Source organism: Clinocottus analis, unplaced genomic scaffold (assembly GCF_023055335.1).
Source record: "Clinocottus analis isolate CAN_PGR_092001 unplaced genomic scaffold, fCliAna1.0.p SCAF_22, whole genome shotgun sequence".
NCBI classification, from domain to species: domain Eukaryota; kingdom Metazoa; phylum Chordata; class Actinopteri; order Perciformes; family Cottidae; genus Clinocottus; species Clinocottus analis.
Genome location: NW_027175954.1, coordinates 2,905,130 through 2,922,958, shown reverse-complemented (window position 1 = coordinate 2,922,958; position 17,829 = coordinate 2,905,130). Strand labels below are relative to the sequence as shown.

General features: G+C 44.8%; 1 protein-coding gene across 6 annotated transcripts in view; it reads left to right on the top strand.

Annotated features, from left to right (window-relative positions):
• Positions 1 to 17,829, top strand: part of fat1a (FAT atypical cadherin 1a) — a 73,753-nt gene that overhangs the window by 24,437 nt on the left and 31,487 nt on the right. For 4 of the 6 annotated variants that reach the window (XR_011078182.1, XM_068588953.1, XM_068588952.1 and 1 more), the window contains exons 4-8: positions 6,882 to 6,943; positions 12,271 to 12,600; positions 13,748 to 13,964; positions 15,013 to 15,081; positions 15,586 to 15,725. Coding sequence is in view for 5 of the 6 variants with exons in the window: in XM_068588953.1 (XP_068445054.1) it covers positions 6,882 to 6,943; positions 12,271 to 12,600; positions 13,748 to 13,964; positions 15,013 to 15,081; positions 15,586 to 15,725 (818 nt within the window). In the remaining variant the exon portion in view is untranslated. The remainder of the gene's footprint in view (positions 1 to 6,881; positions 6,944 to 12,270; positions 12,601 to 13,747; positions 13,965 to 15,012; positions 15,082 to 15,585; positions 15,726 to 17,829) is intronic. The other 2 variants (XM_068588955.1, XM_068588956.1) reach the window with 1 other exon arrangement.

Sequence of the window (17,829 nt, the reverse complement as noted above, 5' to 3'; positions counted from 1 at the left end):
TTCGCTTTGTTTGTCACGCAGATTACCATCTCTTTGACATTTGTGTATTTATGACACGACAACAAGGCAATTTAGTGTGCAGCGTCGCTATTTACTGGCTCGCTGCTAATTATCTCTCCTTTTTCACATATTCAAGGGACTGCTTTTCTGTATTTATTTATTTTTCGCGCCAGCTCTGTGTCACTTCGGGGGCATTGCGTGAAAAAGCATTAGCAAACCACGAGTGCTTCTGGTGCACATTCATTGTTTTATTGAGGGAAAATGACTTCCCTTTTTGCCTGTCATGATTTTAATGCTCGCGCCTCAGTAGCCTCAGGTAGCCAGCCGGAGAGCAGGCGGGCGCAAAGTATCAGGGGAGTGAAGTAAAAAAGAACAACAAAAATGTAATTGACGTTGGCCCATTGTTGTTTTAAAACACTAATCAGACTACTAAATAACTATAAGCGAAGCATTTAAACAGCATTTGTGTCGGGATGCTTCTGTAAAAGCCTTTTGATCCATAAAAGTGGTTTCCTCTGTATTTGTCTTCTGTATTCTTAGTGAAAGCTACTGTCGCCCTCAGGACCCATTCACATGGGTCTGTGTGCTACCTCGTGGGGACCTTGTCTCAGCTTAAGTTGGCACGGGGAATGTCATTGGTGCTTCCTCTTAAAATCCTCTTTAAAGGTTTGGTGAGCATTCAAAGGCTCGTCGGTGAACTGCAGCCAGGAACATACTAGCGTTACTCACAATAACTCTGCAAGCTTCTTTGTATTTTCCTCTAGATTGCAGTTTACTCCCCCGGGGGACTTTGTTCCCGGGGTCTTACATCGTTTCATTCAACAAAGAGTGTTTTTGAAAAGGGGAGTTAAGCCGCCGAAGCTAACGGGTCAGCTCCGTCTCTGACGGGGGACAATAAGTCCTCACAGTTAATTAACGAGACGTATTTGTGCCATCGACTCTCTGTCTTCAAACCGTCCCTCTTTTGTGGAGCAGCTCGCACTCCAACAGAGGAGGTTAAATAAAAGCGGCTGGTGCAACACGGCCCATGAGCTCCGATAACATCCTCCATGTTGGACTCGCCTGCTCTCGGTTCCTCGAAAAGGTCAGTGCTGTCGGGACGCGTCGCTGGTGTTCAACTGCACCGATGTGTCGGTCAAAGTCCACCAGAAGTTAAAGTCAAGGTGAAGGAATTGAACACATTTACGCTGCCGTGGCTATGTATTCAGTTACGTTTCATGTTTTTCATTTTATTACGAGAAAATATGCATTCCAAGGAGAGCTGGGCTTTAATGTATGAACGCAGATAGCTCCAGACATTCGCTAACCGGACCTTATCGCCCAATGGAAATTGTGCATATGTGATCTTGCTCAGGATTACACTTTGTATTCATTATCTTCCCCTCCAAGAACTCACTCGTTCAACTTTAGACAACGTTATGCTCATCAGTGAGCACTTGACCGACAGATGGCCGATAGTCTAATTGGCCGTGCAGATTTATGCTCGTGACACGACCACATCTTTAACGCTGTGGCTTAACATCTGAATTTGATGTCGATTTGACATAAAAATTGAGAGGCCGGCGTGAAATGCGCAAGGTCTCCAAGGAAGGACAGTCATTTAACATATATAGATATGCAAAAAACACAGTCCTCTTGCTGTCACCGTTCTCTGTGATGCCTTGTCTTCAACACCACAAAGAACTCCCAGCAAGCTCAGCGGTACCTCAGCTGCTCCACTGCACTCATGCATCCCCTCCATTGACACAACGTTCACTTTCACAAGCACTGAGGGAACCTGAATCCTCCGTAGCCCCGAGTCTTCCATGACGTGCTCGTCTATTCAGATTACAAATAAGCCTCGCAGCTGTGAGGTGCTGAGATATCCCGATCCTAATACAAACAACGTCCCCCCCTCCTCCTCCTCCACGCCGTTGAATGCCTTTTCCTCACTTTCACAAAGACCATATGTATGTATTTATGTGTTTATATGAGCCGACATGGCCACTCTTTTGTTCACGTTTGTGAACTTAGTTGGACCACACTGCCTTTTGCAAACGGCGTGCCAAGTATCCCTTCACAGTAAAAGTCAGCCGCTCTTGTTCGGCAGCGTTTCGGAGACTCGGTTACAAAGGGAGCGACAAACGGCGACAAACAGCTCCGACTTTAATGTGCCAGTCCCTTCTTAAAGTCCCACGGCCCCTTTTGCATGTCGGTCTCCCACGGTTTTCATCCCGGAGTTTAGATGGCATCGTGAGCGGTGGAAGCGGATCTTTTTTTTTCTTTCTCCACTGTGTTGTTTCAGTGGCAGACACTTAACTCAAAATACCGCTGCGAGTGCAGATATAGCCGGCTGGGGTCGGACGGCGGGTTTTTCAGGATAAGAAACGCTGCAGCCCGCCACGTTCATTATTTTCCTCGCGCTGGAGAGAAATAGCAAGCATTTAAATACTGAATATTCATAGCGTCATAGTGTCATTTCATCAACAACGACACGACGCCTCTCAGGGGGCTCCGAAAAAGCCCAGACGGCGGCACATCCTCGTGCGTCGTCTGGAGTTAAAAGCGTGTCACATGGATATGTGTGTCACTCCGGAGAACTTGCTAATTCCCGGGTATGAACCGGCCCAACAATGTCCTGGACTCCTTAACTCCCTCCAGGCCTTCATTTGGGAGCAGCGGTTTGCAGCGCTCAAGGACATGGTTGAGAGTGCCACCGCTGCTCGGCTGTTGTTTTTCTCCCCCTCTCAAAACAGCACGGCTGTAATTACTGTCGGCCCCGGCTCAGCCCACGCCTCAGGATGGCTTTTGTGTGTGTGTTTGTTGTGACAAAGGCTGCGGGCTTTGGAAGCGCAGATTTCTTTCGGTGAGCTCGGGGCTCACCGAGCAATTACTTCGCAGTTCCTCAAACGTCGAGGTGGAGACGGAGAGGTGCGTGCACCTTCCTGTCGGCCAGCGTCGGCCGGGACACAAATGGGCCATTTTTCTGGCGAGCGTGTGTGTGTGTGTGTGTGTGTGTGTGTGTCGCTTCACTGTGAGTGGACAATGATTGCAGGATGAGTTAAAATAGAGTCCTGAAAGTTTTTTTTCCTTTTCTTTCTGGAAACAAGTTGTTTCCAAAAGTGAGATCAGTGCGTGGATATTAGCAGTGGGTCTCGAGTTCAGAGATCTGGCAGCGAGCTGGCAGCATGTCAGATGAAAGTGGAGCAGAAGCAAACAAAAGCAGTTTAAGCCACAACACAACAACACAACATGCATCCAAACAGCTTCACTCCTCTGCAGTGGACGATTATTATTTTATTTTTTCATTTCAGATGCTTTATTCTTCTCTCTGACATCTTTATCCTCCACATCTTGGAAGTGTATGGTGTTTTCATGCTCCGTCAAAAATAAATGAAAAAAAACTCTTAACTTAAAAAATATGACATGGCAGTAAAAATGTTGTTGAGGATCAAAACGGCAATGCCTCAAAACCCCAACGCTGACTCGTGTAGCGCTGAAACAGTGAATTAATCAGGTTATCAACATGAAAGTAAGCCGCAACCATTTTGAGAATTGATTAATGGTTTTGATGAAAGTCATCTTTCCAGAGAAGAACGCACGCCAATGCCCGGATCCAGTTCCTCCAGTTTGAAGATGAGCCGCATCGGCTTTCAGGACATTTACTTGCAACTTCACAGACCAAACAATGAATCTGTCGATTGAGAATATCATCGCAAGGTTAATCCAAAGTGAACATATTAATTAGTTGCAGCCTCCAGACGGCTCAGCACACCTGTGGAACACACACCTGATGCGATTTGGAAAAGAGGAACCCGAGACCGTGCGACTAAAAGCAGATGCTCGCTATGGGGCGGATTGTCTGCTGCGAGTGAGACGCGCACAAAGAATACACGGTCTGGCAGGAAAGGTCGCCGCCCCGCTGTGAGAAGTTCGCATCCCCCCCCGCTGTTGCTGAATGGCACGACTGCATCTGGAAGGAGTCCCACAAATATATATATCAAATGCGTTTTGATATTTATGTCTCCGCGCCAGTTGTACTGCGTCTCTGGGAAATAGGATTTCAGCGGGTTTGTTCATGAAATCTGAGCGTGCTCGTCACCTGATGTTGGCTTTTGTTTCGTTTTGTTTTCACTTCCAGCAAGCGAACGAAGGATCAAATAACTTTTCCCTTTTTTTGTTTTTTTTTTGTTGTTGTTGTTGTTGTTGTTTAGTTTCTCCTTGTCTCGTTTGCTGGTGCGCTCTCCACCAAATTTCCCCGTCCCCATTTTCAGCTGGAGGTAGCGGCGCTAATTTGTCAGGTGGAAAGAAAAAGAGACGGAGAGATTACACCTGAACCAAAGCGCTCACTGCTTCTCAGCGAGCGCGCGTATCCGTAAACAAAAGGCATCCGGTGATGCCGCCGCCGCCGCCGCCGCCTGTGCCATTAACTCCTCTTTCCTGCGTCGTGATTCAAATTATGTTTGCGAAACGGGACCTGTGTGCTGTCTTTGGCAGAACTAAAAACCTCCATGTCTATTCTATGGGATTACTGTTAAACGAGGCATTTTTTTTTGTGATCGACCGTGTTGCCGGGCCTCGCTGCCGTTCTCCGAGTAGGAAGTCTGTTATGATGCCTCGCCAACCTTTGACTTGGCAGCCGATTTGCAGAGGAATTATAAATCAGAGGCCTCGACTCGGTGTGGTTAATGCTGTCATCTGTATTCTGCTCTATAATACATGTACAAAGAGAGGAGTTACCTAACACGGCACACAGGGGAGCTTAAAAACATTATCATCCATCAGCGCCAGCCCTCTAAAGCACATGAATAATTAGTCAGCGTGGTCTGTTTTGATGTGGCACAGCAGAACTATTAGCTTTGATGGTAATAATCTGGTGCTAGCTACCTCGTGCAACCCGCGGTGCTCCTCTGCAAACTGCTGCAGACAGCGTGCAGCACTGCAACGGGTAATTCCTGGAGGTGGTGTGAATTCGCTGAACTTAATTGTGTTGTCAGTGTTGTCACACCTCTTTTTATTATATGTTGTTGTTGTTATTATTATTATGCAGGGTTATTGCCGGGCTTTTATTGCAATGTTTTCTTCCCCCGTAAAATCATCCTCTGCAAATCAAAGGAGCAGGTTCAGAAAACTGGGAAAAGATGCGCCATTAAATATATATATTCCTTTTGACAAACCGTGTGGTTATCAACCTGGGGTCGATTTAAAATAACACCAGATACGGGGAAAAAGATGTGCCATTAAAATTTAAATCGCATATATTAGTCCTCTCTGGGCATATCTGACCCAACCAATGCTCAAGCCCTTATTTGCATCAGGTGGGCTCAAAACATAACGCATCCACCCTGATTATTATTTTAAATGAATGCAAATTAGCTTTCAAATTCGAGGGGCAGAGCCAACATGAAAAAAGAATCGCGCCGACGTGGAGAGTAATTTTCTTTTTGCCCAACTGAATATCAGTAGACCCAAATCTTTGCAGCTCACTGTGAAGATTAAATAAAGCCGAAGAAGGAGAGGATAAAAAAAAGAAGGGAGGTGGAAGAGGGGGGACGCGGGGGGGGGAGCAAAAGTGCCTCGCTCATGTTCCTCAATTGCAGTGCAGAGAGGGAGGGATATTTCAGGACCTGTAAGTTGTGGCCTGCTATTCTCGTTGCAGGCATATGTGCCATTGATGGGTTTGGGTTTCGGAAATCCTTCGCTTTATGCTAATCAGACGCACTGTGGCGGGCAGACGGCTCTGGTGCGGTCGGAGTTGGCATGTCTACTCTGCACTCAGAGTCTCTGCAAAGTTACAATTAAAGTGGTAGTGAGAACAGCGCGCCGCTTTTAACGCAGCCATGTCGCGATCCCCTCCCCCTTCCCCCCTTCTTTTTTCCTTCCCTTGTGTGTGAATTTGATTTAAAATTGGATTAGCCAGGAACTCAAGACTCTCAACTTGTTTTATTTTTTACTTTAGTAAAACCTCGGCTTAACAAAGTCCCTTCTGTGTGATTCACTTTGGAGCATCAATCCCCCCACTTAAAACGAACGGTGGAACCCCAAAAGACCCTTGAAGCACTTCAACGAGCTGCAGGGTCTTTTCTGAAGGTTCCTTTGCTCTGTTTCAAAGAGTGCTCAGGACCGGGATGGAGGGGGGGAAGGCGGGCGATGTCTGCCCGGCCGGCTCTCTATTTATTCAGCTTGTGGAAGAATTAAAAGCAGGGTGTCGAGGCCTTGCTGCTGTTTGGACACTATTGGCACACCGTTGTGATATTTCACATATGTGAGGCGGTGTGCCGGGACGTCTGGCAACGGGTCGGAGCCGAAAACAAGGAGAGCCATCCTCCACATGCAAACTCTCAACTTGTGGGTGACGGATGAGATAACCAGCAGGGTTCAGATTACGCCACCCACCACTGAGCGGAAGACGAGGAGGGTTATAAATCAAAGACTGTTTGTATATTTATATTTGTGAAACTGACTCTTTGGCTCTCAACCTGATAACAGGAGCTACACAGTGATTTAGTCCTCCATACAGCCTAGCGATAATGGACATTTAATGCAGATATTAATATAGTTAAAAGTTAAAAAAAATCCAATATATTAACAAACAATATATAGATCAATTTCACATTTCTCACAAGGATCCCGAAAATGTTCTTATTAAAGAAATATAACCAATATTTGTGCTCAGTGGGACATTTCGGTGCTCACGTACCTCAAACACATCTTTGGAGACTGTTGTTTTATATTGTTTTATATTGCTTTATATTGCTTTGTGTTGCAGGGCTCGTTCATCTGTCTACTTCCATTCCAGTATTTTCATATGAAACAACAGAAATTGGTGCAATTGGTTGTTATTCTATGTAATTGGTTCTATATCCGCCTGTATTCACACTCTCTTTGATTGTCTTCAACAGGTCTGGTCACAACCACCTCAAGAAAGCTGGACAGGGAACAACAGGATGAGCACATTCTTGAGGTAAGCGCTTTATTTTGCAACGTGCTTTTCTTCCGAAAAAAGCCAGCGGCCCACGTCCGCCTCACTTGTGTATTTGGAAATGAAATGATAATCAAAGACCTTTAAAAAAAAATCAAGGTTTGGCATTTCCAGCCTACTTTGGCTGAGTGCCACAGGTTGCCGACAAAGACAAGTCTTCTAGTGTGTGCAGGAAAGGTCCTTTTGGAATAATTTCACCTTGCACTGATTTCCGGATGGGGTCGGAAGGAGAGGTGGGAGGCGTGCGGGAGATCCTGGTGACTGCTCCTTTGTTCTTTCCCACTGTTCCGTCTCGTGGACGGAGCAAGCTGGGACAGGAAACTGTTGTCAGACCAACAGGCCAATGTCTAAACTTGTGGGTTTTAATTGAGCTGGGCTCCGTTTATCTCCCGATGCTTCGCTCCCTCTCTCTCCCTCTCTCTCACCACGGCGCCGAGGTTGATAATAGCCGTTTTAATTGTGTTTCCGGTGCTGACAGGGAGCAGATTGGACTCCTTTTAATTATTGTTGGAAGTTACACAATTCAGTGATCACTGGGTGACGGTTAATGCCGCTGCATCTGGTGCCAGAGCGGTGTTGTATTTCATACTCGGGTTGTACATTGCGCATCGCGCTAATTGCATGACGGGACTGCGAGTAAATGACAGGGAACACTGTGTCACTTTAAGTGACATGTTTTGCTAAGCAATTGCATCAAATAGTAAGGTTGTTAGAACTAAAAGGGTATTGGGTACTGTTGGGTGTCAGGAAAAAGGTTACCATAAAAACCCAAAGCGCCTCCATGTAGCGCTTTTTTTTTTTGCTCTCGACTTCCAACATGTGGCCGAAAGCTGCTGAAGTACCAGCTTGGATTCGGTGTCCGATTCAAAGTCTTTGCGTCTGTCATAAATGAAGAAGCAAATTCCCACCTAAGTGAAGTTAAGCTCAACCGAGTTTGAGGCTTTTGTTCTTTTTGTCCCGTCGGATTGAATGCCTGCAGACGGATATTTATTAACCACATTAAACACTCGGCTCAAACTCTGGGTTCCACTTTAATGTTTCGCCAAATTCAACACGCCTATTCTCATCATGCTAAAATTCCTGCATTTTTCTTTGTCGTATTAGCACACGGAGAACCAACTATTAACTAAGAGGAACGAACACAAGGTCTCTCTCGCACATTCCTATTTAATTTGAATGCGAATTGGAGGGATCATTTAAAGCTGGTAACGTATGACCTACATACTTTCAGGAAGTGTCTGAGTGAACACGGCCTGGAAAGAGCGACTTAAGATGTTTGTGCGTGTTGGTCAGTGGTTATTGGGGATCGAGCAGGAAGCTCTTTATTGGGCCAAACGTTCATGGAGCTGCTCAGACCCCTCAACCCTACAATTTGCCCTCTCTCTCTCTGCACACACACACACACACCAACACAAACACACACACACACCGTTAGTGTATCCTCAGGGCAGCAAAATCCAGGCATAATCATGACTCAGAGGATCATAGATGTGTGCGCGCATGCCTTTTGTGTGTGATCTGGGAGCCGGCAGGACCAATCAGATTTGAACTCCTAACCAGCGCAGGAGTGTTTTTTTTTTTTTTTGTACGAGCTTGTTGTAGGAGAAGAAACAAAACATGTGGGGCCATGTGGAACATGTGGAGCAATTAGGGTGGGGGCTGTGTCAGCATTGTTTGCACCAAATGCCAAAAGGGAGGTGGAGGGAGCACAGGGGGCCTTCAGCTTTTATGATGAGAGGAATGGGGGTTGGTAGTCGTCGTGTGCCTGTGTGAAAGAGAGAGAGAGAGATAAAGGCAGAAAGGCAGCGGGGGAATTTGAGGAAAGGCAAAGCTGCTCTTGTTGGTGTGAGTGTGGGCTCTAGCGGCTAGATGATAGGCCTCAGTCCCAGGAAGGAGAGGGAGGGGGTGGGGGTGTAAATAGCAAAAGTGGGACATGCCAGGACATGCTTAGGATTCAGGGCTGGGATTTGGGATTGAGAACATTATAATGGAGGAAAAAAAACAAAAAACAGAGGTGAATGGGCTGTTCACATCTGTTGTCTGGAGCCGATCCCAGCATGCAGTTGGACGCAGACGCAGTGTACCTGGCCAGGTTGCGAGTCTGGCCTATTTGACAAGGATATTAGATCCTACTCTGCCTGTTTTTTTAAATAAATTAATCATTAAATCTATTAAACTCATAAAAAATACTGATAAAACCTGCAGCATAACGACATCTTTAGAGGGGTTGTGTTGTCCAACCAGCACTCCAAAACCCAAACATACTTGTTAACAATACCAGAACTCCTCCAGGTGCTGTGAGAAGTTAACTGTAGTTGGAGCTCGAACTCCCATGTGAGCATTTCTGTTTCCACTGTGTGGATTGGGCAAATTCAACACACTTTTATTCCAACTCCTCACCAACAAAAGTTCCTCTGAAGGTTGTCGGTCCCCACGGGAAAAGGTCCCGCAGTGGAAACATCCCAGGAGTAGGAATGTTGTAACAAGGAGAAGAAGTTCCCTTCTCCGGGCCATTTGGCAGTTATCACAACAGACACTTAAAGAGCGACGGCGAGGGAGTGAGCGGCTCTGTGGAAACGGGACGCCGTGCAAAGAAGTGCGGCGGAACTTCAGCTTCAATGACTTCCTCCTCAGCGTCAGAGCCGAGCGCAATATACATTAATAGAGCAACTACAAAACCCCGACACAGTTTGTCTTGATTGCCCGGCTATTTTAACTCACTTTGAATGCACTAAGACAACATATGGTCAGCCGGGGGGAAAGGAAGTGTCGCAAGAGATGATCAGAACAAAGTAGCTTCCCTGTCTTTAGTGCGGTTTTGTGCCTAATTATTAAACAAAAGGCTTTTGATGAAACTGTTCCAAAGACAGACGTGTGTGTGTGTGTGTGTACGCAGTTACACACACACACACAGCCGGCTTCATGATGTGTCGCTTGAGAATTGAACAGGCCTCCCTCCGTAAACGGAGTACCCTTTTTTTTCTCTCCAAGGTGTTTTGATATAATCGGGTATTTCGGGGCGCTGTACCGTCGCAAAAAAATAAAAAAGGCTGGTGTGATCGGAGCTGTTCGCCACGCAGCACAGGATGGGCGCCATGTCCAACACAATATATCCTCCCTGAGAGAGACATTCACACTTTGGTTTCTCATCATCCCATTTAATCAATTCGGCTCATGTGGATAGCGCGGACAGCTGCAGACACTGCGAGGAAAAACAAAAACACATTACTTTGGTAATTGAAACTCTCGCACCAAATGGTGCGCGCCCGGCTCCCGGACTCCTGGCGGTTTTTCACCGAAGCACTTAACAGATGGTTTTAAATGACTGTGACATTTGTCCCACTCCTTCAGCAGCTCCGAAACGAGAAACGCACCGCGTCTCTTCCGGCGCGTAAACTCGAGAGCCCCATTTTCCTCGAGTCGAGGATGAAAATCGTGTGCGTTTAGGTCGACCCGTGGCCCCTTGTTGTTTTTTTTTTGTGATTAAACCGCTCAATTGTCCGAAGACACGCCAAGTGCGTTAAATCGCGGCTCAAATGACCGAACGTAGCGCACGGCGCCTGGTATCATGACTCAAATGAAGGCCTCATTAATGATTCGGCTGCGTGACACTGTCTTTAATTCTAAGTACTTCTGGGGTTCGGAAAAGGCCCCCGGCCCTCGCCGTGGAGTGCAGTAAGTCTTAATGTTTATTAGCGGTGCAAAATCTTTGTTTGCAAGCTCGACACACAGCCGGTGCAGCTGGTGCTGTCACAGTGAAGAGGTGCAGCTAATTAAAAATAATTATCTCTGGTGGGTTGTTCGTGTGGCAGCCAAACACACGACTGCTATCGGGATCGCGAGCAAGAGTACGAAACCGCTACTCGAGTTTAGGAGTCGTTTTTTTTTATTTTTTTATTTTTTTAGTTACAGCCATTACAGCCTCCAGATTGGACAAATCGTGTTTACCTGAATACGCCTACGCCAGCTATTGACTCACCGGGGGCCAGAGTGGATGCAGTTTAATTTGTAGAAAATTAGGAAAAAAAAATGTCTCGCCTGCTCATTTAAATGAGCTCTTTTACATGATTTAACTTCCAAAGTGATCCGCTAATTACGCCACCAATGCGTATTTCACCTGATAATGAATGGTATATTCCCTCAATTTGTTATGGTGCCCCGAAATACCTCTAAATTGATTGGTGCGTGGACCTTCATGCATACAATTAGATTAAATCAGGCTAAAAATAGAAGCTCACGGCAGTGGGTTTAACGTAAATGTTTTCTTTTACTTGTCTGCTCAGTCAATTTGCCGAAAGTCAATTTGTACTTGCTCCGAAACAAATCATTTTATTTATTAGCGGTTATCAAATTACAACAAAGACTGAAGTTAATTGTCATGTTTAATCTTTTTTTGGGGGGGAAAAGAATCAGAACAGGACCCAGTGAGTCATAGATGCAAAGCAACAACTCGATTTTACCACTTGCCTCGAAGCCAAAGGCTGGTTTTGGTATCCCAACGTTTTGTATCCATTCTATTATGCATCCTATCGTCCTCATCCTCATTGCTGAGCTCTTCCCGGGTCTGAAAGCCCCAGTAGTGTCACGCTGCTCCCAACTTTCAACCAGACAGTGGTTTGAACCAAATAACACCCGTACGACCAAGGGACCAAAATTGCTGCTATTTAAGTCCCGATCCAGTGTTGAAAATGGAAGAAAAAAAAAAACAATCCTCTTGTATTTTCCTGCTTGAGGATTTTGGCTCACTAAGAGTCTTCCTGTTTTTACAACTTCAAGGCCCTTTTTCATCAGGGGAGAGGGATGCTCAAAGAAGTGCTTCATCTGCCCAGTTTGACTGGATTCCTTCATTATACTGTGAAGATGATGAAATTTGGTAAACGCCTGTTCCTGATGTATGTTTGTGTTTTAAAAAGAACGTGTGATAGAAATGACCCCCTGCCAGCAAATCTCAGAAAGAGTTGCCTTTAAGTTTGGCTGCTGGCTAAGTTGCTGAGTAAGAAGTGGAATGAAAGCATGATGAAGGGAAAGATTCATACTTCCTCCTATTTCATCTTGTCTTTGATTTATTTGACTTAATTATGACTTTCAAATGCAGCTGTCTTCAACTTTGCTTAAATTATTAACCCTTTCTATATTATCAACGTCATAACTATTGAAGGAATTCTGATATTTACTTCATCCATGTAAAGAAAACCAAAATTAGCGTGCGAGAAATTGAATGTGACTCAAAGTTCACCGCGTCAGATTTGCTTTACTCTTTTACGTCTTTGAATTTCTTGTTCTGAAGTTGTTGTTTTTTTTTCCCCCAGATCACGGTCACAGACCACGGCGTTCCGGCCAAATCCACCACGGTCCGCGTCATCGTGCGAGTCCTCGACGAGAACGACAACAGGCCGTTGTTCCTGGAGAAGATCTACAAGATCAAGCTCCCGGAGCGGGAGAAGCCGGAGAAAGAGAGAGCCGCGAAGAGAGACCCGGTGTACCGGGTCATCGCGTCCGACCGGGACGAAGGACCCAACTCCGAGATCTCCTACAGCATCGAGGAGGGAGACGAAAACGGCAAGTTCTTCATCGAGCCAAAAACCGGGATGGTGTCCTCAAAGAAGTTCTCTTCCGCCGGTGAATACGACATCCTCACGGTGAGTTTCTAATCCCAGAGTTTCACCCTGTCCTCAGCCCGACGGTCTCTTGGTGAGCAGTAAATGTTTACAACAGATGCTTCTTTGTTCCACGGTTGTATTCTCCTCTCTTCTGAAGTTCCCTTACCTTCTTTGTTTCTCTACTTATTTTCCTTTTTTGTGTGTGTGTGTGTGTTAAATACAGTTTTTGTGTTTTTAAAAATGCGGTAAAAAAGAAAAGTCTCCGTTGAGGAGATTAAAAGATAATTGCTCCACTCGCATCATGTTGCTCCGCAAGTGTGGGAAGCAATTATTTGCAAAAAGCATCTACTTTAAAGTTGAGGAAGCATGTTCCAAAACAGCAGTCAACACTGTCCAATTATCCTTATTGCTACAAGGGTGTACAGTTTTTGCTGGATTACTATGGTCTTATTATTGTGGCGCCTTCGTCATTAGGAGACAAATGTGTCAATCATTGATGTGGTTACAGTGCGACGCACTCGATACACTTCTTCTCATCGTGGTAGCTGTTTTTGAAGTATCGTAGAATTACTGAGGAATAACTGTGTGATGTATGCGAAAAACTTTTCTTTTTGACTTTTTTTGTTTAACAATCTTTCACCCGGGAGACAAAAAGCAAGACTTTATCTCCGGTTTAGTCCTCGCAGTTGGCTGTGAGAACTACCAAAGTGACGCTTGAGGCTCACCCAGATTTTATGTCGCCACACGTCCACCGTCGTGTCTCCCGCTGCAAGGCGACACTGCCCACCACAGTTTGCAGTAATTGAAGTTAACACAAAAGGTCGAACCACAAAAGAAAAGCACACAAAAAGGTGCATTGTCATTCACACTGCAGCGCTTTCCTGCCATTTGGACAGCTCCGGAGACAGAAAAGCTTTAACGACTGAAACGACCGGTGGATTTGTCCCATAAATCAGGCGGTTCTACTCACGCACCACGTATAAAATGCAATATGGTTTATTCGCTTATTTTATCTGCAAGCCTTAACTCCCGACAAGCTCACGAGCTACAATACCCAACTTTTCTGTGTATCTACTCCTGTAGAGTCTCAGGTCGAGGATCCACGAGAGGGTTGTACAGAAACTCATTTACGACCTAATGTTGCGTAACACTGTGTAACACCTTTCATTCTCTGCCTCGCTCTCAGATTAAAGCCGTCGACAATGGACGTCCTCAGAAGTCCTCCACTTGTCGCCTGCATATCGAGTGGATTCCCAAACCCAAATTGCCGGCCGATGCGGCTCTCCTGCTTTTCGAGGAGTCCCCGTTCACCTTCTCTGTGATGGAAAGCGATCCTGTGGCGCACATGGTGGGGGTCATCGCCACCGAATCCTCTGATGTCCCCGTGTGGTTTGAAATCGCAGGTATTTCTCGTTCGAATGTTTCTCCTTCAGTGTGTGTGTGTGTGCATATTGTGAATGTCATAGATATATGTTGTAGCTCGACTTTTTTTCAGGACCAACATAGTGCTTGTGTGTGAAATTTCGGGGGGAATTAAATGGAAAATGTATTTAAAAGTAGTTCTATAGAAATCTTGACTTCCCCATGAGTCTTAGCGGCCTTGCAGGCCAAAACGCAGTCACTCCCTATTTGGTGAAAATACCAATTTTTTTTTTCCAATTTTTGCAATTTGTACAAATGAGGAATAATTATGTGATATCAATCTGAGATTTTTGTAGAAAATAAAGTATGTAGAAATATCTCAGAGCGCAGACAATTTCAAAGCTAGCTAAAAAGCAGGAGAGGAATTTAAATTGTGAGCTAGCAGGGACGATAACGTCTGCTAGCCTAAGCTAAAGGTGGAACTACATCAACTTTTTCTTCTAGTGATTTTATGTGAATTACTACGGCCTTTAAATCCTATATTTGAAAAGAGATATTAACAGTATGTTTCGTGCTTATGTAGGTTTAATGGCAGTTACTGTTTGTAAGATCTTATTAAACATAAAGTTAAGGGAGGATCGGTTCATTTGTTGAGCAGTTTGTTTGCCATCTTCAGAACTTCAATCCCTGTTTCTCAATGTCATTGTTAGAAATATATCATGAATGATTCACTCACAAACACTAAATATTTGTGCTTTTACTCGCTCTTCTGGGCAACTGAAATGCAGAATATTTCCTTCCAGTTATAGTTGGCAACTCTGTTTTAAGTGTTAAAACTCAATTTGTCCTTTCTTGAATGTGTGTTTTGTAATTTTTTTTTAACTTCTAATAGGCATTTTATGCATGAGAAGACTTGAATTGACTGCCTTCAAAGATGCTCGCCTCTTCTTCCTTTCCTCCCAGCCCGTCCTCCCTCTAATCAATGTCTGACTGACACGTCTCTTTTCTTCTCTCCTCTTCTCTCTGTGCTCGTCTTTCCCGCTTCCTTCTTTTTCTCTGGAATGTTCTGTGTGGTTGGATTTTTGCAAGACGGCATAGAGGATGCAGAGATGTTTTACATCCTTCAGATGGCTTGTGACCACAACTGTACAGCAGAAGGTAGCTGCTGGGACCTCTTTTATAGGCTGTGGTTGAACCGTGTTGTTGCCGCTGGTTTGATGTTGTGCCACATTTCCCACCCTGAACCTGTGACCTGATTAAGATCACCCCCTCTCCCTTACCATGTGTGACTTGTATGCGTAATTGTATGTTTGAACATCATTATTCAGTATATAGAAGGATCTGCTGTGTTTTTTTAATTCATTACTTGTATGTATCATCCCATGAGTGTTAGGGGTGAATTGCATGAAATAGCTATCATGCGAATGGCTTTTGGATAAACAACAAATCGACACTGATGGGTAGTTACATCGACATTAGTGCATCCATTCATTCTCATTTTCGACCTTAGCACAGCAGAAAATTGATGTTTATAAGCCCATCCCAGCACCTCCATTTCGTGTTTGTATAACCTTGCTCCATGCGGACAACTAAAAGAAGAGCTGCCACTAATCTTTTGTCCCTCATTGTTGTCTGTTACAAAAAAAAAAAAAAAATCCACAGGTGGTAATTATGACAGCCGCTTTGACGTGGGCAAGGCCAGCGGAACCTTGATTGTTGCGCGGCCCCTGGATGCCGAGCAGAAATCAAATTACAACCTGACGGTGGAAGCCACAGATGGGACACGAACTGTCAGCACCCAGGTAATTGAAACACTAATGAAACGGTTGGAAGCTGATGAGGCAGTTGTCATGGCTCTGTTTTTCTCATGTGAGAAATAGGAGGAGGGGAAACGGGGACCGGGGGGAGCGTCGGCCAAACGGTTCCGTTTTGTTGTGAAATGTTTAATGTTGTGACGCTATCATCGCTCTCCACTGACAGTTTTCGGGGTCGGGGTTTCATTACATCCCGACATGACCTGACTTCCAACAGCGTAATGGAGCCGGGAGGAAAAAATGGACAGAAAACACACAAAAAAAGAAATATGGGATATGATCCAGTACGGCTGTTTTAAGAGCTTTTTTTTTCTTCTATCGTCTGGTGCTGCTCGTGGGGGTGTGGTTCAATTGTGTTTCACCACTTAGATTTACTGATGTATTTTCATTATCAGCTCATTGGACAGGGGAAAAAGAATGAAGACTCCTTTGTTGAGCAAGTTTTCAACGCCACGATATTGGTGGATTGTGTTCCCTGCTCCGCTGTCCTTTACCATCTCAGTTGAGTGTTGAGCTCCAGGAATCTTCCATTGTCTCATTCATGACGCAGAGCTGCTGTGATGATGGTGCCAGAGTTTTTTTTTAAACATTTTTTTTTATATACATTCTTGAGCCCCCTCCCTTCCTCCATCTGCTGCGTCTCTCGCTCTCTCTGAACCTGTAAACCTTTCCCTTTGTCTTTCTCCGAGAGGAACAGATTGCCTTGGTCTTTTTCTGAACATGCTCTAAATAACCAACGACATTACACTCATACATATACACACAGGTACGCTCATGCAACAGTGGGGAAACTGCAAAATCGACTGAAAAGAGGCTTTCATGCAGACGAAGAAAAGCATTAGGCGCTGAACCGTAAGACCCAGTGTGAACCATTCTGATGAAAGATGAAACTAAAAAGTAGCTCCCAAAAAAAAAACTTTCAAAGCAGTTGCATACTTGCATTTTCATACATTAATATGCTAATTTAATCCTTCTTGCGTATATCTTGCTCCCCAGCTGATACCGGAGCTCAAGCGCCACCATAAAAAGCTTCTAAGCACGCAAGTTGTCTTTGGTTTTTTTTTGTTCAGATGGTCATGCCTTGTCCATGAGATTCTGAAGGTTTTTACGTGGTAGTTTGGGTCGTATGGGGCGGTGGCATTCAAAATGTTTTGTCCTTTGTCCTCAAAGGGGGGGCTTCAGAGAACTGTAGCTGGAAAAGAATCCATTTGTTGTCACTCCGTATGAATAAAGCCTTTCATCATCTGGCTGCTGTGCTCCACTGAGCCTTGGATGAAGCGCCGCCTTTACTGGCATTTTGCAGCTCATCCGAGGAGGCGGCACGTCCTTTAGTTGAGTTCAGAACCTGAGAAACAGCCGCAGAGTACCTATTTTCACAGTGAGTTTTTCTCTGCTCATGAAGCACTTTCTTAAAAGCCCCTAACAACGGACACTTATTTAAAAAGCCTCTTACGAACACGACGCACGCTGACATTCTGAGTCCTTTAATCACATTCAAAGGTTAACCTATTCAAATGGTCTAATTCTCAGTCGAGCCCGACCACTGCAGGATGTTTGAAGCCTATTCGGATATTAGGGAGTTGGAAATATTCCGTATCGACATATCAGCCCATGTCATTAAAAAAGCAATGAGATGGTATCTAATTTACACCGTGACGCGGCACAACACAAGTGAGAGGAATCGCTTTCAATCCTCAAGATAAGAATCTATCTCCAAAACTATCATATCATACTTAACACAAATTGTTTTACCGGAAGCGCGGATTGATGATGAACAATTCCATCTCTTCAAGCCATCACAGCTTCATTTAACTATCAGTTTCAGGCAAGAAATGGGTCAAAGAATAATCAACGGGTACAGTATATCAGATGAAGCGTATCAGATGAGGCTTCTCCAGCACTGTTTTGCACCGTCTGCACATTTCAAACGTGCATATTTTTGAATGTATTAGCAGAGCTGTGTCTGAGAGGTGCTGTGCTCTGTTCACACTGCAGGCAAGCGTGATTTTTGTGTTTTTTTTGTGTGTGATTTTTTTTGTCAGAATGTGACCAGTATGAGTCTCACGGAATCGAATATTTTCAATTCTGACCG